General features: G+C 36.0%; 1 protein-coding gene across 1 annotated transcript in view; it reads left to right on the top strand.

Annotated features, from left to right (window-relative positions):
* Positions 1-26,987, top strand: part of LOC107100088 (breakpoint cluster region protein-like) — a 99,568-nt gene that overhangs the window by 40,514 nt on the left and 32,067 nt on the right. Inside the window, exons 2-3 of the mRNA XM_015398455.1 lie at positions 17,101-17,285; positions 26,006-26,110. Coding sequence (XP_015253941.1) covers positions 17,101-17,285; positions 26,006-26,110 — 290 coding nt within the window. The remainder of the gene's footprint in view (positions 1-17,100; positions 17,286-26,005; positions 26,111-26,987) is intronic.

Below are 26,987 nucleotides of genomic sequence, written 5' to 3'. Positions count from 1 at the left end.
TGTATATAAATATATATGTATATGTGTATATGTATATATACATATATGTATATGTGTATATATACATATATGTATATGTGTATATATATATATGTATATGTATATATACACATATGTATATGTATATATATATATATATATATATATATAAGTACATGTATATATACTTATGTATGTATATAGTTGGTTGGCTTCAGCTAAAACAGCATGTTCACTTTTCTTCTCTTTCTTTGGCATGACCTGCTACTATTATTCATCCTACCATCCAAAATTTCTGATGAAGCGCTCCAGAATGTTTGAGTTGTTTTCGGAGTTTAAGACAATGGTAATAATTGTCCTGCCTGCTTAACCTAGTTGGGGCGAGCTGAGTCCATAACCCTCAAAGTCGGCAGCTGCCAGACTGCCAAAGGAGCGGGGATAATTGAAATGACTGTCTGTGTAAACTCTGCCTTTCATCTCCCTAATTATTCACTCTCCTCATTTGGCAAAAAATATGCCTGTGCATTCACATTAATCTCCAAAGTCTGAACGGCCGCTGTGCATTTCCTCAGTATTGTGTGCGTGTTTGCTCTTCAATGTCTTTACTGTTCAGGGGTGAGCAGATGGAGATATCTTAGAAGGGTCATGTGGATGTATGTATGAGGGTTCAGGTAATAGATGCCGGGTTCTTGATTCTGGAAAATAGATTGGAACAGTTCCGGTTCAAAGAAGGACGCTGAAGGGAGCAGGGACAGAAAGCAACACACAGAAAAAGTTGCGGCAAACAGCCTGTGGCACACACGCTGAATGGATGTTGACAGCTAGCCATAGTCACGAAAGCAGCTTTACAATAAAACAATCCTGATCTTGGACAGATATCTCAATATACGGTATGCTGTATTTACATCAATCAGGAAATCAAAATGCAGTAAAGAGATTTTTAACATATACAGAATTTTTTTTCTACTTAAGATCTTTTGAAGTCATATATAAAATTTAAAAATAAATCTGAAGTTTTAGTTTTTCCAATGCTTTTTTTGGTTGGTTTGGTTTTAAGGGAAACACTTTCCAAGCAGAACTGGCCCTAACTGCCTCTAGCAACTCTACCATCCTTGGCTGCTATCGGTTTGACTGTGACAAGTCTGGCTGCTACTCCATTGTATCACTTAAAGAGAACTTTTGTAAAATTGTTTCAGTTCATTAACTTATAAAAAGTTTTGAGCATGAATTTTCTGTTTAGTTCCCTCAAGAGGAAGTAGACAGAATTAGGTCAAGAATAAAAAAAATAATTTATTTTTAGCCATTCAAAGACGGATTTACTGGCGTAGTTTGAATCATTGCTCTTTTGTATAATTTACAAACTTAACTTTAGTTTAACTTCAAAAGCTAATAATTGGTCAGTTTTCAATAAGTATTTAGAATATTATTTATCTATATAAGAAGTATTTAAGGTTCTGAAGTAGGTAAACGTCTACAGACCATCATGCAACCACCTCCATGTTTGGTACACCTTCAGAAGCGTTCTCTTTTTCTCTCTTGGGGGTCTACTCGATGTTTTAGGAATTATCTCAGGCATTTGAAAAAGTTTTTTTTTTGCAAAGATAAAATGGGCAGATATGTTGTTCATTTTCAGCAGTAGTTTGGGGCTTGGAAGTGTCCCATAGGTTCCATTTTTGCCCAGTCTCTCTTAGATTGTTGAAACATCAACCTGACCTTAGCTGAGCCAAATTAGATGAGCCTTTCTTCAGATGATGTTCTGCATTTTTGTGGCCTTTTTAAGGAGCTGTTGGTTTGTTTGAGATGTAATCAGATTCACCAATATTTCTTAATCTTCATTCTTGGATAAAGGCTCTTTATTTTGGTTTTCTGGTTATTTTGGAACCATCTCTAGACACAGATTCTGGTTCTCAACGGTTCCAGGATTTCTTTGAATTAGGTTTTAATTAGCTGCTTTTTGAGAGCTTTTGGCCTACTTCATGTTGTCAGGGCCAAGTTGGTGTTAATGTTGGTTTTCTGTTCTTTTTGTTTACTCATGTTTTAATGTCTTTAGATTTAATAAAAAAAAGCAATCTGTGTGAGAACACTATTTTCACAGTGCTGAATGAAACCTAATAAACTAGGAAAATAAAACTTGTTTGTTTTGACCTCAGAGATTTGATGGAAATATATTAAGCAGCATCTTAAAATCCCCTTCAGTATCCCTTCAGGTAACCTAACCAGTCATAAAATTCTCTTCCTGTTTGCCATGGTAACCCTGGCAACAGTTTCCCTGGAGACAGGGTTTGGTGCATTTCTATGGTCCATTTAGCAAAGTCTTAATGCATGTCCCCCTGAACAACTACAACTTCAGCATAAAGCAGCAGTTTACAGCCGTAAGCAGCATTGATGCTGTGGTTTGTGTTTGAGCAGAGATTAGGCAGACCGGAGCCTTTATGCTCGTTCTGCTGCTCAGTGATGATAAGCGTAGCTGCAGGCCATTGTGTCTGAGCCAGGAGCCGAGGGACATGAGAGTGTAAAGTTAAACTGATTGAAAGCATGTTTGTTTTGGTGTTGTTAGTATTTTTGTTATTTATTAGGGTTGTTTGAGCCCATTGAAAACAACAATGACTTCAACATTTACATACAAGCTCACATGTATTGAAATGTAGCAAATCTCAGATTATGTTTGTTGAGAAAAGCCAATAATGTCTTTATTACATCTAAAATGATGCCCATTCAGGATCTTTGAGACTTTTTTTCTGCATTACGGGAATTATCTACTTTTGAGTTTTGAGTTAAGTTACAGGATTGTATGTGTTGTTCACCATCAAATGATGCATAATCAATGAATTGGAAGGAAATTATTGTTTTCAGAAAGTGTTTATAAATCTAAAAAAAGTGTGACATATTCCAGCCTCCTCACTACTTGTCATTCCAGTTGAAGCTGTCCGTCTTTTTAAAGCTTTACACATTTATACAATTAAATTTCTGCACATTTGCTAGATTGCCATCAAACATTTGAAGATAATTTAAATCAAATCACTGTATCATAGTTGTGGTGGTTCTGTATTTGGCTCCATCCACCTATCCACCAAAACTGTTAAATCTCCCCTACACGGCTATAAAAACAAAAATCCTAACACCTTGATCCTGCAAGAATTTGTCATTTTGTGTATAGAATTTTGCCCATTGTTAGTCTTCTAGGAGTCGTTCACTTAACCTTGTATATATTGCTTAATGCTACGTTCAGACTGCCCGCGACAGAGGCAGCAGAAGCATCTAGTTTACATGCAAAGTCTATGGTTGATGTGCATCAAGGCTCATCAAAATGCCCTGCAGCACATTTTGAGTAGCAGGAGCAGCGCATCTTGACACGTTGAAGAAGCTGAAGCAGTGCCTTATGAGCTTCCAAGCATCTGAGGCACACGACGTGCTGCTCAGGTTGGAAAAATTGAATTTTTGCTTCTCAACGTGCCACTTCAACCAATCAGAGAAGCTGATCTGGGAGCTGGCAGGGAGACAGTCACAGCACTGCTGACGCAGAAAACTATGATCACTCCCCTGAAGCAAATTAACTTAAAATTTTGAAACCTGCCGGTAAAATGTGTTCACTTCTATTATTTTGGTGACTGCAGTTTGGATTATTTGCATGAATAAAGCCTTCCAGCTGCCGCAAACATTAGCGGAAATCCCAGATGAGGCGACCGAGCCAGAGGCTGCTGTGGAAGGTGATTCCTAGTGACAGAGCACTGGCGGTGTACGGAGGTCTGAGAGGCTCCGACAGCAAAATAATATTTGAAGGCAAGATCGTAATCTAGATGAACTGATTACACAGATCGTTTTCAATTGGACTTTCTCACCTAAAAACATATTTAAACTACTTTTTACCCACTTATAATGGCAAATATAGCAACGCCGCTCTGCCATTGAACACAGGAGCATCGGAAGCATTAGATGCATCTGGACAAACTTTAATGGACGCGCTTCAGGAGCGTCAAATATGTACTTGAGGTGCGTCGGACCTTAATGTGGACAAGAATCAACAATGAAGCAGCAGAAGCTTTTTGCTGCTTCCAGCACTTGAGGTCTGAACATAGCATTAGAAGTTTTTTCTCTTATGAGTTCCCTACAAAGCTTTTCAACTGATTTTGCTACCTGAAAGGGCTGAAGCTAGGTCAATATCCATGTTTTGGTAGTTCAATGATGCAAAGCAGGTTGGGTCTCATAAAGGAGGATCCCAAAAATCACAAAATCTAAATTGCTTGTGTAAGTTTGCATTTAGCGGCTGTGTCTACTAAGACTGCATGCACAATTGATAACAGGTGCAAAAGTGGTGCAGAATGCCCGATTTAAATGGTTTTGCATGTGCTACTGGCTGTCACCATGTAGATTTTTGGAGTGTTGTGTAGATTTATTTTGAACATACTAAAGGAAGCCCCTGTTTGCAACAACACTGCACATAGATGGTAGGTATGGTTGTTATGTGGAGTAGTTTTAGGGTGGGGAAAAATAAGTGACTTTCCCTGTTTGTTAAAAAAATAACCAGAGCCTATTGAGCCTATTGCCTAAGATGGCCTTAAGGTACAAACATGGTGGAGTTAGCTTCTGGCGTCTGGAGCATTCCAACTGTCGCAACCAGTCAAGGACATTGTATAACTTCCTAAAAGTGTGTCACTTAGAGATGATTACCACATTGTCTCCCCAACAGAAATATATACCTTTGAATTCAAATCTAAAAAACAACAAAAGAAGCCTAGAACATCTTATAATTGTTTAATGCAAAAAAGTACTTATAACCAGAACTATCAGAAGATAAAAAAAAAAGAAAAAGACTTAATTCCCATTATGAGGTCATTGCAAGGTAGAATTGCAGTTGTTTGTCATTTGATTTTGTTCCTTTGAGACAGAGCGGCACTACCAGCAGCAGGGTAATATTATCTGCAGGTCTCAGGGGATTGTAGCCACGGTGATGTAAATGTTGATGCCATCATGCCTGGAGCATACAGTCACTGACTGTTGGCCATTATATTGTAAAGAATAAATGCCCATGCTGAAATTGGGCTTTGTGTCTTGAGCATTTCCTTCTGTTGTGCCAGTGACTTTCTATGGTACTGACTCATGTTTTGGTCAAGTTTCTTGGTTTCCCATAAGAAAAAATGCAGATGAAATTGTCTTAATGCACAGTTGTCTGATATATTTCTTTGTTTGAGCTTTACCTTATATAATCAACTAGTTCCTGACAAAAGGAAACTGGTTTTCAAAGATGAATACAATACAGTGCTGTACTATCTGATCAAATATTTCACCTTTGTCTGTCATAAATGCTTCTCATGAAGCATTCCACCTTATGACTGCCATATTGAGTACCAAACACTTAGCTTAGCTCTGTGGCTCTTGCCCTCTGACCAGAATTTAAATCCCAGTGAGCTTAAATACACTGAGAAAATCAGTGTTATTGGATACAATCCATACAGAGTCCCTGCAGGCTATTTTCTAACACCTTCAACTGACAAGCTGCAGGATTTTCATTTTCATGACTGATACACAAATCTTATACACAACCCGTCCTCATACATCCGAGAAAGTCTGAAAGCTTATAAAGCACAGATGCCTTTCGGTACTTTATGGTATCCAAAAAACAAGAAGATATTCTTATGTTCTGCTGATCTTTATGCTGACTTTATGTAAAAAGCTAAAATTACAAAAAACAACTGTAATGTCTGTAGCAAAATCTTCAGATCTTAATATCAAATGCACACAATGTCTAATAAGTTTAATCTAATCACTTAATTTTCTGGAAAACTAATTGTACAAGACATTAAATCCAGTTGAGAACAGCCTAAGCTGTTAGTCCCGACTTGTTTTGAAACTCAGCTGATACGAAATTTCCAATTCAGGTACGGTTACAGTACTTGCAGTCAGCGTCCAGTCAGCTATTCTGATCTCCGAAAGCGATCTCGGACGACGTTCTCTTTAAGTAAGCCGTAAAAAGAAGTATTTCTGTCATTTTTTATATTGTCACACCAAAAAACACAAGCAGGTATATCGAGCAGGTATTCAATATGGCCGTGGATAGATTCAAACATCTGTGTCGTCAGCTGCAAGGCATCTATTCACCCTAATCACATCTTAACTAAAATCACAACACATGATGGAAACTCTTGTTGAATCTTTACAGTGGGGAAAAAGGAAATAAAGTACTCAGTGTGCAGGCTTTTTATTTATGAGCTGTCAGTTTAAATGCAGGTAAGGGAGTTTGACATCAGTTCGAAAATGTTTTTTGTTGTTTGAATACATTTCTTTTGCATTTTGTCAAGTTTGTCTCAAACCAAGATTTGTAATTAGAGTTAACAAAATGCTATATATCTCTCACAAATGATGACTGACATGGTGGTTTATTGTGCATTAAACATGGGAAGTTTTAGCTGTTTTTTTTTTTTTTTAATCATTGCTTTTGCAAAATCTACTAACAAAACACTAATGCTGTATGGTATTAAAAACAGTGTGATGCCCATAAATTCAAAGACTGAAATAAAAAAGAAGACTGAAACAGACATGGATCATTTAATATTATTTTAGTATAATTACCTGAAACTAAATTATTGTTTCTTTCTGAATTTAGTTGGTTTTATTGCTTTTTGTGTCCTCATAGAACAAATAATAACAAAAGAAAATAGATTTTTTGGTTATTTGTGTAAATGAGGATGAATTAGACTTTTTTACGCCAGATGATTGGAAGCAGAATACAAGTTGTCTGTCAGGTTACTTTCTTTATGAACCTGGAGAAACCTACAGGAAATGGCATTTACCTCCTGTATTTTGTAAGCTCAGAAGTTACAAGATTCTCTTAGTTTTAGAGTTTAAATGTAACCTAAAAAAAATGGTATATACATGGACAGTTGAAACTTGGAGTCCCTGGGTTTGACTTTTTTCTATGTGCATACAAAAACCAAAATAAGGAATTTTAAGCAATGTTACCAAATCTTATAGTCAACCTGAGAAAGATTCATTTGCTCCATGCTGTAGGTCTCAGTTTCCATCAGGCAAGGCTACAGAGAATTAAAAACTGGAACTAACCATTGAAGAACAGTTTGCCAAAATGAAAAAAAACAAAACACATCTGATGTGCAATATGTTTGCAAGAATTTGTGCAATATCCCAAAGTACTTTTTTTGTTTGAGGAATAGTTAGCTGCTGCTTTAGTGGTTTACCCTTATAACTTTTATATTGGTATGTTTTCCATTGATCTCTTTAAATCTGATGCATGGAGTGCACTATTTATTGTCCATATTTTAGAGTTGCATCCTATCTTAGAGTGAATGGCCCTTAATCATTGCTTTATATTTCTCTAATTTAGCAAGGAATATCAGCTTTTGAGCTGCACTTGCAGGATTACACTTCATCGTACTCATTCAAGGTGTAAAAGTGTAATAAATATTACATAAAATCTAATTTTATGTAATATTTATTACAATAATATTTTACATAAATGTAAAATTATATCAAAAGATTAAAGGTTCATTCAGAGATACAGAAACGTTGGTTCCCTGTCTGATAGTTTGTGCATTAAACCACTACATATTAGCAATGATGAGGTACTATTTCCCAGGAAAGCATGGACATTTAGGTGGCAGCTTCAGTGTTGATAAATTAATGAGGTTGCTCTCCGCCCACACAGAAATATGCGTGATTATCTTGGTGCTCGTAGGGCATTACTTAGCCTGTCAGAGGACTGAGGTCTGCCCTCAAGATGTACCGTTATGGTCTGACTGCAGACATCTAGAGAGCAGAGAAATGAAGAGGAAACAGGATCAAATGTTTAAAAAAGGGTGGAAAAAACAACTGCTCTTTCATAATCAATACAAATTAGAATGTTTACCCTGATAAAAAATTCCTTCAGACTACATCTAAAGCATTTCAATATTTCATATTTCATTATCTTTGCTTGTAATAACTGCTTTATAATGAGCAGCATCCATAGTCGTGAGCGAAGCTGGTGATTTAGTTTGCTGTATTATTCATAAGAATGTCTGTGTGATTTTTCAGCAATTTAAACACTTATATCCCAGATATTGCTTCAGGGGCTAGGATAATGAGTCTCTCTCCTAATGACTTTAGCAGCTGATGGGGAAGACACGGCAGCCGCTTAGAAAATCAAAGCTTTGTACGGTAGGAAAAGAACAGTGGGTGCACCTACTGAGCATCTGGCTGTGCTGAGAAAAAAAAAGAACGCTTTCCACGCAGAAACTCTCATCTGTGATGAATGGAGAAGAGGGGAAAGAAAACAGAAGGGAGGGATAAAGGCAACACGCACTTACAAACAACTTTTACTGGCTGGTTATGTAATCATCAATTTTTCAGATTATTTCTGTTTTGCTTAAAATATTCTCATTAACCCTTTTCATTCTTAAGATATTGCATTTTAAAGGCATCTTTGTCAGTCTCATCATATCTTAGATGACTGGTTCCCAAAGTTGGGGTCCTTGATCAACCAGTAAGACGTCTTGAGATCCAATACAGAGATTAAACTTAACATTTAATGTAATTCCCTCTCAAGTCGAAAATCAGGAAACCAAGTCGTTCTTTAGATACTGGCTTTAATCACACAAGAAGCATGATAGTGTGCCTGATAGAAGAAGCATGATAGAAAAGCAAACCACGACCATACAATATATGACTCAACAGAAATTCTTTGCGTTACATCTTAACGGTCAAACAAAGTAAACAGTAAATTAAACTAAAATGTACCTCATTGGCCGCTTTCCCTTGAGAGAAAATTAGAATCTTCAGTCTTTATCCAATGTCCTTATCACTGGTGACTTAGGCAGAGGAATCAGCGCGGTGTCTGCCTGATTGTTTGTTCCAGAACCACGTTACAGATCCACAGGTACCGACCCTTAAAGGTAACACTCCGTCTTCCCACAGCTGTATCCCCTTAACCCCTTAATTAGGACTCGTTCCCCCACATCAAAACAAACAATATTCAAGAAACACATGAAATTATACTTTAATATTTAACCTTTATTACTAAAAATGTATGTATTTATGAGCTCTATATGTTTAAGTTAAATATTTATTAATCTCTTATTTATTTATTTATTTATTTATTTATTTATTCTGACTTCGATGGCAGCTACATTTAACATGTATATTAAAGAGCTAAATGGTATAAAACACCACTTTAAAATGGATGAATCTTGATGCTGTTTGTAATATATTTCCTGGTTAATTGGTTCTGTAGAAATATTTGCATACTCATCCAATCGTTTGGGTCATGAATTGACTCTGGTACCATTTTGTGGGTCAGAGGCTGAAAAATCTGGGTATCCCTGCCTTAGATTAACTAGACGTTCTCAAGATCAGTTTAATCAGAGAATGTTGCCATTTCCATTAGAAATAAGCCCATTTATGTTTAATAGTACTGTCTGTTATTATCCTAATCAAGTGCATATGACTAAAGAAATACTTGCTTTTTCAGGTAGGTTTCCAAGCAATGCGTGTTTGCATGTGTCCTAGAGGTGCTCCAGTAGAAAATTTAAGTTGTTGAAGTGAATTGTTATTCCTGGTATAAATTTTTTACTCTGTTAATCAAACGAAACACACAACTAAGCATTGGCCAGAATACTCACATTGGTGATCTTGAGTGTAATTACCACTGTTTCACAAAAATATCTAACATTTTATTTTTACTTTTAAATTAATCACAAAAGTACATTAGATTAAAATTGATTGCATCAATATTTTTTATTATGATTTGCTTGCATTAATTAATTAAAATATAAAAAAGAACCAACCAAATTGTGCAGAATATTATAAACTGTCACCACTTTAAAAAAAAATTAATGTATATTGGCTGATTAAATAATTGATGCAACTGAAAACATTGCAGTTAGCTGATTTACGGAGAAGCTAGATAAAGTTTAGAAAAAATGTCTCTTTAAAAGGATTCATTGATTTAATTGATTTTTTTTCAAGATTATTTTTTAGGCTCCAGTGGCCTTAATTTTTGTTAATTTTTAAAAGTAGGCAGACATGAAATGGGTGTAGAAAGAAGGGAAAGACATGGAGCAAAGTTTAACAGGCCAGGATTCAAACCTGTGACGGCCACGTAGATGGGCAGCAAGCCCCTGGACCACCACCGCGCCTCTGGAACTTTGATTTTGAATAGTTGCAGCTTTGTTTTATTCATGTAACTGCAGTCATGGTTGGGTCACTATTGCGATTCTCCATGTTGCATGGATCTGAAGAAAATTATTTATTTTCTCTCTTCCACTTTTATTGTCTGACTTAATGTCCATTTAGATATGCAAAGGAGTTTGTGGGTTAGGTCCACTGTATGAAGTTCCAGGATCCATGGAATAAGTTTTGGATGCAAATTCAGTGTAGTAAAATGTTGATAGCTCAGTCGCACACAAGCAGAATAATTATATTAACAATAGGAATATTATTACAGTGGTATAATCTCAACTTTTTTTGTATATATCTCCTTCCTCTTTCCAAAATGTACACTCACTTTATTCTAAGGGGTGGGGGGTTGGGCTGAAAGGATAGTTATAATTATAAAATAGCTTATATGTTAATCCAAATTTATACCTAAAACCAGCTGCTTTTTCTTTAGGGTCATTTTCACTGAGATTTTCAAAAAGATTACCTTAGCTTGATATTATTTCTCATCCCCACTATGCTAATAAGACTGGCAGAGAGACCTCAGGCAGCTGCTAGTGCTCATTCAGTTGGTGGAAAAAAGAGCATTGGCAATGTTATTGACTTTGATGAAAAAAGACACAAAAATCTTTAGATCTTCATGCAGGATATGTGTGGTGTCCTGCTGAAGGAGAAACTGGTATATAAATATTTACCAGGTCCTTTTCCAGACTCTCTCCCTCAGGGTTGGATCTGCGCAGAAATAAACACTTTATATTTCTATATCATGTAAAAAAAAAAAAAAAAACAAGGTTAAAATCATGGGGGATATTTGATTGGAAGATGATGAGATATAAATACATTTTATTTCTACTCTGACAGCATTGCAGAATTTATTCAATTAGCTGCTGTCACAAGCGTGCAGTCACGGGAGGAATACGGGATGAAGAAAGGAAGTTGGTTTGGTGGTAGATCCGTCCCCTCTAGCAAAGCTGAAGCTGTTCTTTTATTTCTGCAGCTTTCTTCCTTCACTTGTGTCCCAACCCCCTTCCTTTTGTGCCAAATTATCTCTAAATTGGAAACTGAAAGGTTGGGGGAACACAATCTTCTCTCTAACCTCACGCCTGCACTGCTTTTAAAATAATACATTTATACAATATGTATGCTAAACAGGAAATAAGAATTGCCGTTTATTTAGTCATCAGGGATCCATGTTATTTATCTCCAGCATCCAGACTAGACCTCCTCTGAATCCACTGTACGCTTTAAGCACTTTGAATGTGAATCAGATTTTGGGCAGGGGTGTTAAAACACATCATGTGATTATGTTCTCCTCCCTCATCAAAAGGCTGGATTAGGAAAGAAAGCTTTGAGTGTTGCAGGGTATAACCGGCCTCTTATGGGGTTGTGCAGAGCTTTGAGGTGAGTGTGTGAATGTTTGTTGTGTGTTTGGAGAAGAGCTTATAATGGTAATGTTAGCATGGCTCGCCTCTTCCGCAGGTTCAATAAAGGCGTTGGCAGCTGGAGCAGATTTATGACTGGCACACTGATGGGAAAGCCTTATGGGGTTTGGGGGGTGGAAAGAAAGCTTGCTATCAAAGATATTTTATTCTCCCTTTGAGAGTCACCTCCCTTTTCTTTTTAATCTGATGTCTCAGGGTGCTTTGGTGTCTCCTCTGATCATTTTTCCTTTCCCGGTTGTACCCATGCATTGCATTCAGTTTGTCCGCCAGCCACAGATTTTTCTCAAAGTTGGCCAAAGCTTTTAATTCTGTGTATATGTGAAAATGGATAATGCAAATCAATACTTGCTTGCTTTTGCACTGTAAGAGTATGTCAATATGCTATAAATGTTGCTGAGACAGGGAGAACAAGTTGCAGAGCAAAAGCTGAGTAAACAGGCGCATGCTCTGAGAAAGGGATTGCATTAAGGAGATAAAATAACAAGAAAAACAAGCTAAGTGGCTTCTTTTGTTTTTATTGCCACTCACATTTTTCATAAAGTGACACTAAAATCAGCCTGTAAGTAAAACTGCTCCTGAGGTGGAGCTGTTAAATATGGTAACATATATTTTATTCCCCTCCAAAAAAATGTGTAACTGATACATTTATTTGGATGAATGAATTTATCAGTTTTAAAAATGGCCCCTAATATTCTTACTTATCAATAAGTTATAATTTTACATTCTAAACTAATGATGATATATACATAATAGGGACAGCGCCTTAAGAAAGCAAAAACAAAAGAACCAATATTTTATTTAGGCCCTAAGAGCAAAATCTAACTTCTATATAACCATATTTATCAGCAATACCTTTAAGTACTAACTTTCATAGGGAATAGTGCTGACATATGCCTGTATTTTCACTCTGGGAAATTGTATTCTTTGAGGTGATCTCACCCACTAATAATCAGTGAAGGCCATGAAGTTACTCCTAGTGACTTTTTCCCTTTGAATCAACTGGAAACAGTGGCTTCAAACAATGTACCGGTAGTCTTTTTTTTCCGTCTATGTTTGATAAATCATAACTATATAAAATCTTCTGTCACTTTTAGTGAACTTGAGGTCAGAGAAAACTAAATTTAATAACCCATAGACCTGAATGTATCTCTACAGTACATCTTGTTTGCGTGATTTAGGCTCTAAGTGTCAAGCTGGTTTCTCTAACTTTATTTTTCTACAGAATAACGTTATTTTGGTTTGCTTAGCATCTGTCCATCATTTACGAAAGACTACATCCGCTCCAACAACATGTTTGATATAAGATTATTATTTTTTTATATTCTCTAAGCTCATTATTGACACAAGTACAAATAAAAGCTGCTATACAATGGCCCTGCTAATCCACACATTTCTATCCTTGACAGTTTTTTTGGCTCTTTGCCTCCCAAGCACTGTTACTGTGCAAGCATTTTACAGGAAAATTACTACGTGTGTTTTATGTCTACTGCTAGAAGCTGAATTAGTTTCTTTTGTTTTCAGTTGCTCCAAGGAGAAATCAATGAGCCACCTTCTTTTGTCTGTATGCCCTGCTCCTTAGAAACAGGTGTTTTCACTCATATTTTGTATTTGTTTTACTCTCAGGTGTGATGCGATTAGTGGAACATGAGTGGGTAATGTAGAGGTCACTCCCAAAAAATGAACTCTATGGTAGAAGCAATAAATTAATATAAATGCAAGTAAAATATTAATAAAAATTGCAGAAAATGTACTTTTTAAAGAGGAATTAAATAAAAAAAAATAGTTATCAGTAAAATATTTAATTATTGCTTCTGTACTTTAATTTATGATAAAAGCACAAATATTTACCGTGATGGTGGCTAAAGCCTGAAATAGTTTTCAACATTTAAGGTCCTATTGCTGCCTATGAACACTACAATAAGTTTAAACAATATATCCTATTCCCAGTGGTGAAAGTTTTCCTAATCAAGATATGATTCAAACAGTGAAATGACCTGAATATGTTCAGTGTTGTTAAAAAAACAGCTGGGAGAGGGATTTCTCTCATAAAAGCTTTAGTTTTTATGGCCCCTACTATTAATGCACAGAGGCAGAACTAAAAAAAACAAAAACCAGAAAGGAAAACATGCTAGGAGGGCACTCACTCTTTTCCAACTGGGTATTTTTAAAAACCACACCCGGTATTTTTACACCAGCAATGAATCTGCACGCGTCACTCTGGTAACTCTGGTTTGCTAAAGGGTTTGGCGTTGTGGGAAGAGGCCGTTAGCCCCACACAGAGCTTCTGTGTCAGTCCTGCCTTCTAGCAGTACGCTTTTGGTCAGAAAAAGAGCAGTGGGCAGCACCCATCAACAAAACAGCAGGGTGTAAGCTATGCAAATCATTGGTGGGTGCAATGTCCCAGCCTGAACAAACTAAACACACTCCTTCTGTCTTGCATACTTAATTTCCTTAAATGTACACTGGGAAGAAATTTTTGTTGAAGCAAAGGAATGACTGTAGTGAAGATATGGTATGAAGTTAAATATTAGTTGTATTTACCGGTAGTATAAACAACATGTCATTTCACCATATTACGCTAAAGGTTTATATCTTTACTTGATTTTTTATTTCTTTGTAAATGATGTCCTCTAATTCTGGCTGTTACCCAACTTTTTGCTTTAATAAAATAGCAGGAGTGTTATGAAGGGTGTGTAAGACAAAAGAAAAACTGGGCCCCCACCCAGAAATAACAAGCCAGGCAATAAAACTATAAACAGTGATTATTTTACAGTAGTTATATAAGTTATAAAAACTTTCAACAGATTTTTTTTGTTGTTGTTGCAAAACTTAATTGTGAAGACTTTCTAAATTTAGTTAATGGGGCCAGTAGTATACTTTTACAGCAACTGTAACAGAGAAAACATCAGTGGTATGACTAAATCCAGTTCAGCCATAATACTCTTAAATACATATTTTGAATAAATAATATAACTCTGGTGAAATCTAAAAATATTAAAGAATGTTTGATTAATAAATGGTGAACTTAACTAGAAAATTACTGGGCGAGAGCAGACTGATACACAGTGTATATGTCGTAAAGGGTTTGCAGAGATTGATTTCAAAGGCGGGACTAAGAGGGTCAGCCTCATCAGGTTAGAACAAATCAGATAACTAAGGGGGTGACGCAAAAACTTCAAGTGACGTGCTGTGTTTTTGTCATTTTTTTGTCCATGAAACATGTCAAGCTGTCAAAGAAACTCTTCTGTGAAAGATTTCTGCTGGTTTTGCCAAAGAAATCTGGGGATACAAAGTGTGCTCCTTAGTACGTTCTTAGGTTTTATTGTAACATTGCTCTGTTGCGGTCTCCAGCTTGTTTTTATGCTATCCGAAAAGCACTACTGCATTATGGGTAATATGGCGCTGAGACTCATGCGTCATATAATCCTGCCTCCTGCTCTGTGATTGGTCTAGCCAGATTTGCCAAGTGTGTACAGACTGAATTACGCTCCATGTAATTCACTCTGGTTGGCCAGGCTATATAAATATAGCACCTTGAAACACGTTTTTTCTTTTCCAGCTAACTGATGTTTGTTCCTTGCTTTGTCTCTTTAATTCTTCCTTGTTAAACCAATCATATAATATTACCAGAGATGCCAAAAGTACTGATACCTGTGTAAAAAGGTATCAGTACTTAAGTAAGGGTAGTTTGTACTTAAGTACAAATTAAGTACAAATTTGAAATTAAGTTTTTGCCTTAAAGAATATAGAATACCTTCTAAAAACTTAAATGAACAGAAAATAGCTTAATTTTCCTCTTTTGTTCACTGTTTTTGTAGAGAGAACATAAAAAATACTGGCTCAGTCTAGCTTGGTTCTAAATTAAAATTTCAGCTTGAATAACATAGAACTTGAACTTTATTGAGAGCAGTATTGGGAGCAGGGGCCTGCCATCGTGGGGCACCCAGGGAGCAATCAGAGGTTAAGGGTCTTGCTCAGAGACCCAGATTGGCAGTCTGTGGGAATGGGTTTTGAATTTACAACCTCAGGATTCCAAGCCCTCTGCCCTAACCAATAGGCTGCCACTCATTTGACTGAGCTGAATAAAGGTCCTTCATGAGCAGTTGAATACTTTTTAGAGCACTGCTATTCACTGCATTAAAATTGCCAATAGAATTGGAATCGAAATAGAGATTGGAACAGAAGCAACATGCAAAATTTAAATTGAATGAAAGAAAATGGATGAGGAATGTCTAAGAATCTGATCCATCAAGTATATTTTTTTCATTCTTCTGTCTGTTTATTTTATTTGCATAGTTGATTTTCCCAGGTTTTTTTTTTTTTAGAGGTTTATTATGTTGTTATTAATATGTATAGATGTTTCAAATTTGGAGAAAGCGGGGAATAGAAAAGACTGATATTAATTCTCAATTACAGTAAGTGAAATAAAAAGTCCTCAAAAAGTAAACATTCCACCAGAATACAAATACAGGAAAAAAAGCCACGAAAGTAGAGTATCTGAGTATTTATACTTGGTTATTTGACACCTGTGATTGTTGCAGATGTTAATAGCCTTAATCATTAAGATTATGGTTAAAGTTTGCCAGAGAATAACTAAATAAATATCTAAATGCTGCACTTGATATTCTGCTTATTCAAACCCTAAAGCAGTTTTAAGATTCCTAGGTGTCTCTTTTCAAAAGTTTAGGGTGCATGAACAAAGATGCAGGAGAAATGAATTTCATTTGCCCCAGTTTCCTGAGCTGCTCTAATTAGAGTTGGAAATTAACTCTACCAGTCTTGGCAACCATCTGAGAGCATGAAGCAGCCAATCAGTAAATCTAATGCACAACTCGCTTTCTTTGTCTCAATGCACTGCCACGCAGGAAGCCCCTTATAATGAGCATACATTTTAATTTGTAGGTCAAGGATCTTTTGATGTCTGGAATAAAAGTGAGAGATTTTTCCACATTTTATTCTGCATAGCCTTTGATTTACAGTATCCAGGTAACTTTTGTCTGGTCTTAGTAAGCACATTTGTTTAATCAAATTAGTTCTAGGTATGATTCCAGTGTTCTGGAAAGTATGCAATTTAAATTTCTTGAACATCTGTTTGTGCAGTACGTCCATCCTTCTGTCATTCTAGCCTCCCCCCCAAGTTATCAGGAAAATAGCTTAGCTGCAAAATTGAAGAAGTGCGAGGCATTTGCGGCTGAAAACCAAATGAATGTACAACAATCTCTTAGAAAACTGCCATACAAGCAGCAATCCAATCCAATTTACTTTTCTTTTAATTCCTCTGTTACCTGTTTTATTGCTCTGTAGTGTTACTGTTTTTGTTCTGCATACATTATTGTTATACATTTAGCTTTATCAACCCATAGTTGTTTTATCTTTGATGTACAGCACTTTGTTTCAGCTTGGTCATTGGTAAAGCACTTTACTAATAAAGTTGATGATGATGATATTTTATTTAAAATCTTTATCAGAAAATGGAAAGTACAAATTTCGAAATGTTGAAGTGGTCTTAATGGGTTTTATTTTTCGTTCTCCACAGATGGTCATTTTACCGGAACTCCTCCATCATATGGCTACGATGCGGACCGAGCAGAGGAGCAGCGGCGGCACCATGACATCCTGCCGTACATCGACGACTCACCATCATCCTCTCCACACCTCAGTTCCAAAAGCCGTAGCAGCCGGGACACACTCTCCTCAGGATCACTGGAGTCCTCCAAGTCGGTCAGTTACAGCTGTTGACCATAATACCAAAACTGTGGGATTAGAACCCACAGTTGTGGCCTGAAAGGCTTAATCTTTTCTTGCAACAAACATATTTTCATCAACTAGAGGACTCCCATTTTGTCTTAAATGTATTCATGTAATGTTTATTTTTTCCCCACCTTGTAACCACAGATGCTGGGACCCATGAAAGAAACAAATGAACCTTTAGAGATTGGTTACTTTTTGAGAACATCATATTATCTCTCATTCCCACTACTTAAAAAAATATTCACTGCCTCCCATCCATCCTCATTTTCCTCTTTATCTGTGGAAACAAATGAATCAATTAATTAAAACACATGATGGTCTTTCTAGATAAAAGTTAAGCAGATGCCTTTGTCCAAAAAACATTAAGCATTTTGATATGTGTTTTAGAATGGCTTTGACGCCAATCAAACCCAGGTTTAAGCCTTTCAGGTCAGCCTAAAGCCCACTTCAAAGGTCAGTTGAGGTGTTTTATAAAAGAAGTGAGTCAGGAAATTGTCTTTGTACCAAACTGAAAGATTGTGGTTCTCTACTTCAAAAACACTTTAAATTTTAAAATGGAAAAACATTCTAACTTTTATATTTTTTATTTAAAAGCTCAATGTATTACATGGATGCATAAACACCTGCATTTTATTTCAGTGTTAAATGCTGTTTAAAGTTACAGATTATAATTAAAAATGTCTCCGGACCTTTACTGGTTGTTGATTTTCTTTATTCGGTCCCTGCTGAGTTTTCATTGGTTACCCTTGATTTAAATGATAAATATCAAAACATAAATGCTTTTCTTACCTTTCTATGATAAAATCCTAAACTATTGTGCAATATTTTCCATGTGTATAATATAAGACATTCTGTACATCCAACAGCAAATGGTGTATTCACTGATTGATTTAAATGTTTGATCTGCAAACTTTTTATTCTGACAAATTTAGGTAATCCAAATGCACTTATAATCATGGCAGCATAAATACTCCCTCCTTTTTAGGATCCCCTCACACCAAATTCAGACTTAATTTTAATACTGAAAATCATTCAGAAAATAGGTGGTCTCCCCAGGGTTGCTGAGAGGTCTCCAAGAGCTCATAAAGAGGGCAATGGGCTCCCTGTGTGACAGCTGTTCTGAGCATGCTCAAAATCTTAAGAATGCTATGATGGTTGATTTTTGTTGTAGAGAGAAATCTGCCTGCAGGGTGTGCATGTTTTGGCCCTATACCTTCTTCACAATGCGGTAATCAGATAATCTAAAGCCAAACGTATTGTGCTGGCCTCATCCCAAAGCAAAAACCAAAGGACTCTGGTGTAATTTGTTCTAATAGTGTTATTAGGATCATAACAACGATTGCTGCACACAATCTCATTAAGGAGCTGCAACAGCAATGAATGAGGAGCTGTGCTGTAGCCCTTTGCACAAAAAGTCATTATGCCCAGAGCTCCCAGTGGAGTAGGGTGCCCCACTGGTGAGAAGTACGCACTCCCCCTAACTGCACATACAGTACAGAGTGGTTTCTGAGATTCCAGGTGAGTTTGTCTGACCTGAATTTCTCTCACTGTCAAAGGAAAACTCTGACATGGCATCTGGTGAGAAGGGGAGGGTGCATCTCTTAAAATAATTTCAATCAAAATCATTCAAAAATAGTTGCATCATCAGAGGTGGTCTTAATTTAATCCAACTAGGGACCTAACAGAGGTAATATGCTATATTTCCCCAAGCTATATAAATCAATAGCTTGTGCAAACATTGTAGCTGCAGGGTTGGTACTATACTGAATGGTTCTTGTTAAAATTATTTGTCAGCTGTCTGACTTTACAACATATTTACTACTTATTCACACTAATGTTTTTTGTTTCTTCACTGCATCTGTTGGGGTCTGAGAGTTCTTCTCTGAGAGCCAGTTAAATATATGATGAAACACTAAAACAATTCACCCTTAACAACTTTCCTAGTGAAACAAACTCTAATAAGCTTCCAGAGCAACTGTTGTCCTTTATTTGCCCTTTGAAAACTCCTCCTCAAACATGATCTCTGTCTCTTCCTGTGATTTATGTATCAGAGCCCAGACAGGCTGCGGTTGGCCCAGTGTGAGCTGATGGATTTATGATGTCACTGTGATGAGTCACCATTAAGGAGGATTTGCTTTTCACTAAAGTTTCCTTTTTTTTGTCCTTCTGTAACTCTTCCTGACATTAGAAAGTAAAAGGAGAATAGATGTAACTGATAATGAAGAGTTCAAATCAATGACAGCTTTATTTCTCAAACTATAATACTGACTTTTATCCAAGCTTTATAGTTTGACTGATGAATCTGCAAATCTAAAAAGCATCTGAAACTTCATTTTTGTTGCCTTTTATATCATATCATAGGTGAAAACATGACCTTTTTTGTTCAGATGACATAAAAAAAACATTGAAAAGATTTCCACTAAAAATCAAACTTCTGCAGAATCTGAATTCATGCGTGTTTCACTTAAAAAATGGGGAAAAAAGTCAAAATTTTTTAAATTAAGCGTATTTACCCTTCATTTTAGTAGGTAAATAAAATGATCTGCCGATGGAATTAGTATTTTTACTCTTAAAGTAAGATAATTATATAATATACCCTTGAAATAAGACAATTTAATTGTTTTTTCTTATTTTAAATTGTCTTGTTCCATTGGCAAAGTGTCTCACTTACCTCCTGAATTCAAGAACAGATGCACCTATTTTAAGAAAAAATGGCTTATTTAGATTTCAATTATTTTTTTAGTGTTCTAACTGAAGTGCAACACAGGATAAGTAGGACGCAGCCAAGCAAGCATGAAGATAGGAAGGTTAAGATTCTCTAATATTACAGATGGAAGAAAATGATTGTGAATAGATAAAAAAAAAATAGCATTACAAAATTGCTATTTTCTGTTTCCTTCTGATCTATTTTTGTAATATTATCAGCAGAATGTCACCTGCAATATAGGGCAAATCTGTAGAAAGTCATTTAACTCATCATTTAGATCAGCGGTAACAAATAAAAAATCAGCAGTGTCCGAATAAAGAAAATCATCAACCAGTAAAGGTCGGGAGACATTTTTTATTGTAATCCGTTACTTTAAACAGCATTTAACACTGAAATAAAATGCAGGTGTTTATTTATCCATGTTATACATTGAGTTTTTAAGTAAAAAATACAAAAGTTAGAATGTTTTTCTTTTTAACGTTTGAATTGTTTTTGAAGTAGAGCGCAACAATCTTTCAGTTTGGTACATAGACAATTTCCTGACTCACTTCTTTTATAAAACACCTGAACTGATCGTTTTTTGTTCTATTTTATGGCTTAATGAGAGAAGTGGGCTATAGGCTGCCTTGCAAGGCTTAAACCTGGGTTTGATTGGTGGCAAAGCCATTCTAAAGCACATATCAAAGTGCTTATTTTTAGCCTGGGTCGATATTTATTTTTGATTATGTCCATGGTGGGGAATCCTGCTTCACGGCAGTAGGTTGAGCCAAACACACTCAAAATGTGCAGGGTCATCTTTGAGCACGCCATTTCACTTTTCTTTCACTAGTTTACCGCACTTCTTCCAGCAGTCCGCACTTTCTCTGCTCTCATTTTCTCATCGTCTTCTCCTTCTTTCCCATCGCCCGGCTTGCCACAGGTTTGCCTGCTGCATCTAAAAGTAACTAACAGCAGCAATCCTGACTGACACATCTCGTTGGCTAATTTGTATCACTTGCAGCCTGGTTCCAGATGCTCCAGAAAGCTTTACCGTAATAAAAGGAGAAGCAGTGCAAGTGACGTTTAGAGAATGTCGTCAGACAACATGCAGTAATGTATAAATGTTTTGAATCAGGTTGGGTCCGGATCCGGACCCTGTTCCCCTAATCTCTGACCTCTGATTTAGATACCTTGCTTTTTTTTTTCTAAATCACAAGTTTCTTATGTGACGTTTATTTAGCCAGTGTGCAATTTTACCAGCAGATGATGAATATATTGGGTAACTAGAAATGTAAGTTATGGTTAATTACCATTAACATAATTAATGATTCTAACTATCTGCTTATTGACCAAGGTTCTTTATTCTTTTACCCAAGGTTGGACTTCTGCACCAGCTGCTAAAATCCAGTTGTCTTTCAGCAATTTAGTAATTTAGGCTATAGTTGTGAGTTTTTAACCACCAACCAAAGGAAATCGTCTCTATTCCTCGCAGTGTTAACACAAAAGGGATCGCCACAGTTTAAAATATTGGCACCTTTATTGGTTTATAATCCCTATTACAGTATCATTATATCTAATAACTGTGCAAACACTATAAACAGTTAAAGGTAAATGAAAAGCTAATAAAGGGAAAAAGGTTTTCTAAGAATAAGGAATGTTCAAGGTTTAAGGCTTGATGTATTAATGCATTTATGGTGTCCTTTAAAATAGCAGCAGATTTATGTGAACAACAACTGATGTAGAGATCTTAAATGCAATCAAAAAAGTGAAGCTTAATTCATTTTTACTGTGAATGGTAAAAAATGACTCAGAAATGCATTAAAATGTAGCAGCACTGGAGTAGAATGAATTTGCTCAGATAGCACCAGGAAGCCAGGCTACAAGGCGGGTTTGAGCTAAGAACAATGGGTCGTAAAACTCACAAAATGGCCGCCACTGTGTAAATGTGACCAAAATGAGGTAGCCTAGTGATAACAATGATAGCCAATCCAACCGTAGCACCGAAAAAAGAATCAAATCAGATCTGGATAAGCTTTTGTTTAGGTGTACAGTTTCAACCATGCAAATAGATGCCTCTAAAGATGCACCCAAAGTTTGGCTTATCATATAAAAGATGGATTGTCTGGACACTTTCTCAAGAAGGCCTCCGAGGTCTGAAAGAATGAATAAATGCTTCATTTCTCCTTTTTTGTCTTACAATGAAGCTGCTTAACCTTGTTTTTAATGTTTGCTATGTACCCTCATGTTACTCTGCAAATGCTGAAGCTGTAACACATTTTCAGTCATTGTCACAGTTAGTTTTATTTTCTTTTTAAGGTCATATAAGTTGCATTGGAGTGTAATAACCTATGCATAAACTTTTATCAGTATTATAAGCATATTTAGAGCCTACATTTAATTAGCAATTGAAAGAGTCAGTGTTATGCTGTTCTGAACTCTAAACAGCGTTATACATAATGCAGTACCTGTCAGAATCCTCCTCAGGGTGCTCATAGAAGAAGAGGATAATAGATAGAAATTAGACAGAGAGAGATCAGAGGGTTCCCCAGAAGCATAAACTTTCAAAGATGAGGCTCTGTTACATGAAGAGGAACAGACTACTGGTATGTTTTGTGCAAATTGTGTTTTAAATAAGTTAGTTTCAATTTACTTCAAGCTTATTGTTTAAAACGTAATTATTCTGCTTTAGTTCTTATGTAAAATATTTATTTAGTTTCTACTCCCCAGAAATAAGATGATACTAAGCTGTCTGGGATCATAAGAATCTTAAATGATCTACCTGAGTAGATGAAGCTAAAAGGGACTAAACATGTGCTGGGGGTAGCATTATCAATTTATTTGATGTCTTAAAATAAATTAAACAATTTAATCGTATTACAAAGACCAATAAATATTAATATAAGATTTTTTCATGTAATTTACAATTAGTAAAAAATTTGCCAAACAGGGATCAGACCGGGTAAAGAGAGAATTTGATATGTGGCTGATTGATCGTTTCATCATAACATATCATATAAAGCTTTAATCTACTTTATCTTATTGGTGAAACTAAGGTAAACATATGAGAGCAAAAGGTAGTGATAAGGTGTTATGAAGATCATAACATAAATATTAAGCTTTTAATGAGGTGACTGCACACTTTAAACTAGGTTAAGGCAGTTTGATCGATGCATTTGTAATTTCTTTTTTAATAACTGTTCTGTTTATACAAAATAAATGGAAGGATTTTGTATTCATTACCGGTTGCACAGATTTCACTGCAAACTAAATGAACCAAAAGTCAAATACATTACTGTATTCTTATCTCATTTTGATATCTATTTATTTTTTCTATTTTTCAGTAGGATAGCCCTACAGTTAATGAGTTTTTAGGGTTGGTAATGCATCAAAAGGAGTTTATGGCTCTTGAGTTCAGTTTACTGCAGAGGTGTCAAGTAAGGAAGTACAAATACTTAAAAATATGTTTTTTTTTTTCCCTTTAAGCAAATTTTTGTTATGGCTTAAGAAAAATAAATAAATAAATAAAAATAATCAGTTCCACCCAGACAATTAATTTCTTTGAGGTTGGACTCAGTACTGAACCAACTTGTTGTTCACCGTATGCCAAAATAAATACTTTTGTAAGAGGATTCAAAATTAAATTTGACACTGTTACCATTACTTATAAAACTCATAAAATGAAGCATAACAGAGTTATCATCCAGAATTGTAGAAAATGTTCCTTTAATAGGATAGTGCAGTATCAGTATAAGGTTTAAAGCATCTGTCCTTAACATTTTTTCCTTTTTATATAATTCAAATAGTTTTAAGAATTGTACTTTTACCTGAGTAAAAAGCTTCATTTGATTCTCTAACTTCTACAAAGGTTTTTTAAAACAGTAGGATTTATTAATTTAACTTGAGGAATAAATATTAATACTTTTGACATCTCTGGTGTCTCTGCTTCTACACACCTAAATTAAATAACAGAATTACCCCCTCAGATGTCAGTCAGGTTCTCCAGGATCCTCCTAATGACCTGATTATTTGACTCAAGTGTGTTAAAGCAGAGACGCATCCTAAAGGTGCAGGACACTGAACCTCGAGGGCCGGAATGAGGAAGCGTAGTCGCGTTTGCCTCATTGAATCATATCATGATCTCTCTGCATCCTCTGATATTGTTGTTTGAGCTTTAACCACTAACTGAAAACCACAGAAGCCATCTGTACTGCCCAAATCTGTATTCTCCAATTTCAATTAAGCATTATTTCTAGTAAAACCATAGTGAGATGCCTGTTGCAGGAGCTGCAGTCTAATAAAAGCACTTACACTGCTGGTTAACAACCACCTGTGTAATGCAGTCTGTTATAAGCCTAGAGGGTTTTTGGTGATTATTTTGAGCCCTAACAGTTTGCTGTTATCTACATCCCCGTCTATTTACGTAGTGGTCATGGAAACCGCTTTCAAACCTGTTAGCCCCCTCATTTTAATAAATGCATGTACACCCACAGACATCAGAGCTGGAAAACATGGTGCAATGTGTTGTTACCCCCGTTTTATGAAACGGTACAGAGTAATGTTTTTATTTGAAAAATTGACCTTTAGAATGCTACCAAAATAAAAAATGTTAACACCCCTCAGTGGCCCTCAACTCAAGCTGGAAATGTTGACTTCTAGTGTAATGCCATGACTTGATGCCCACTGTGTATTAGGTTCAACTGTAAAATTCCCTGACTGCTAAATATTTTATAATAATCTGTTAGCAAAGGAAAAAGAAAATAAGTCACAGAGGTTCTCGACTATCTGCAGACACAGAAACAGTTACAGACCTTTTCCCTAATAAACCAGTTGAATGATGATAACTCTACATGTGTTCTTTGCTTATAGATTAGGTTTGAATGTCTGAGAAGTTGCCTCCATCAGCTGAAGCCATCCTCTTTTCTTTAGTGACAAATCCTGCCTCCTATTCTACAATTCAGAAAGGTGTTTTACAGCAGATTGGCTCAACCAGTAAATTTCACTGATACAAATGTTTGAGGCTCCAGTTGTGTGAGAACAGTTTGGGGATGGCCCCTCCCTGTTCAAACATCGAACTAGAAGGGGCCACAGGGCACTGTGTATCCATGCAAGAAGCAATAACCATAAAAATGTAGATAAGTTGGTTTTTCTGTGGAAAAACTTGACTGATCTCGTCAGCCTGACTCTCCCTGAATACCTTCGGGGAGAATTGCTGTGGAGATGCTTTATCTTCCAACATGAATGTGCTCACAAACGTGTATCTGGAAGTACGGTCAGATATATTCCTAATTGTGCTCCTGCACCTTATGGAAACTCTTTCCCAACATTGGAACTGAAGCAGTTCTAGCTGCAAAGGGTAGTTTTATGTCATTAAATTTGATTAAATATTTGCAAAGACAAATACATTGTCCTTTGACAACTTAAAAAAAAAGTCTTCTTATCCTTCTGTATAACTTGCATAGATTAAATCCCCCCCACCTCCAGACTGGAGCCTGTCTTTGTTTCCCCTGCATGCACATAGTTAAGAACCAACATTTTTTTTTCTTCCATGGGAGAAACCCTGTCTGTTTGAGTTATTTCAGAATTTGTGGTTAAACAAGGCAGCCCGAGGAGTTTCTCTGTTGTTCTGTTTTCTCTCATGTCTGTGCTCCTCGGTGAGCTTTGACTCAGTTGGGGGGGAATGTTGAAGCAGCCTAAGATGCTTCTTTTTATTTTTTTTTCCGGATGTCTTTGTTTCATTGAGCATTCCTGCAAACCTTTCATTGTTAGCTATAAATTCAAAGCATTATCTATCATTCTCTAACCCTCTTATATGAATAAACAAGATTTTATTGGTCAGACATAAGATTGATTGTAGCACTTCTAACAGTTTTGTACAGTTTAAGCTATGTTGAAAGTTTTTACTAAGTTTGCGAGGCAAAGATTGACAACATTGTATTGATTATTTAGCATGACATAGATTTGTTAGATGATTTTTAAACCTTAAATGTGTTTATGTTCTTCACAGACGGAGTGTGACCTTGAAAAGGGCTTGGAGATGAGGAAGTGGGTTCTATCTGGGATCTTGGCCACAGAAGAAGCATACCTCAGCCACCTAGAGGCTCTGCTGCTGGTGAGAAAAGCTGCATCCACAATATCAGCCTGCTGTTAATTAAACTTAAGCCAATGTTCTCCAAAATCAATGAGAGAGGCCAATGTTTTTCAATGCTTGTTCTTCAAACATTTCTGCTTTGCTTCACTCATCAACATCCATTTGAGAGAGCAAGTTCCTGCAAAGAGTGTTAAAAGATCTTTGTTCATGGGTTTTGGCCTGATGAGGAGCATTGAGTCGCTGAAGACATACTTTTCAAGGTTTTTATAAACAAAAGTTGGAGAGTTATGAGAGGAATCCACATGTCACATCTTTGTCCACATGTTTTTAATTTTTCAGCAGACTAAATAGAACTTCTAATGGCTATCTTACAACAAAATGTGTCTTTAAACCAGCTTTCTGTAAAGATCAGGTTTAGGAATTTAAAAACGAATCATTTTTGGTTTTGTCAAATACTTCTACCAGAGGGTTGTGCGTATCTACAGCTCCTCCAGAGGTACCATGAGCCTCTTTGGTGCTTTTCTGCTCACTCGATCATCACGTTTCGGTTGACAACCATTTCTTTCTGTTTCCGTTTTGGAAACAATTCCTCCTTATTCCTGATACTGACAATTTATTTTACTGTATCAATGAAGGAGGCTAAACACAAATAAATACCACATCTTTCAGATTTTTGTAAAACAGCTTAAAAAAAGGGTTTAGTTTCTTTAACTTAACAGTTAGTGCTGCTTTGTGTTGGTCTATTGCATAAAATGGCAGTTAAGTTCATTGAGCTTTGGCTTCTTAACATGAGAAAATGTGAAAAAAGTTAAGGCATTTAGTCAATGAGCTTCTATATATATATATATATATATATATATATATATATATATATATATATATATATATATATATATAT

Source organism: Cyprinodon variegatus, unplaced genomic scaffold (assembly GCF_000732505.1).
Source record: "Cyprinodon variegatus isolate N-32 unplaced genomic scaffold, C_variegatus-1.0 Scaffold29, whole genome shotgun sequence".
Lineage (NCBI taxonomy): Eukaryota > Metazoa > Chordata > Actinopteri > Cyprinodontiformes > Cyprinodontidae > Cyprinodon > Cyprinodon variegatus.
This window is presented reverse-complemented; position numbering and strand designations above follow the sequence as displayed.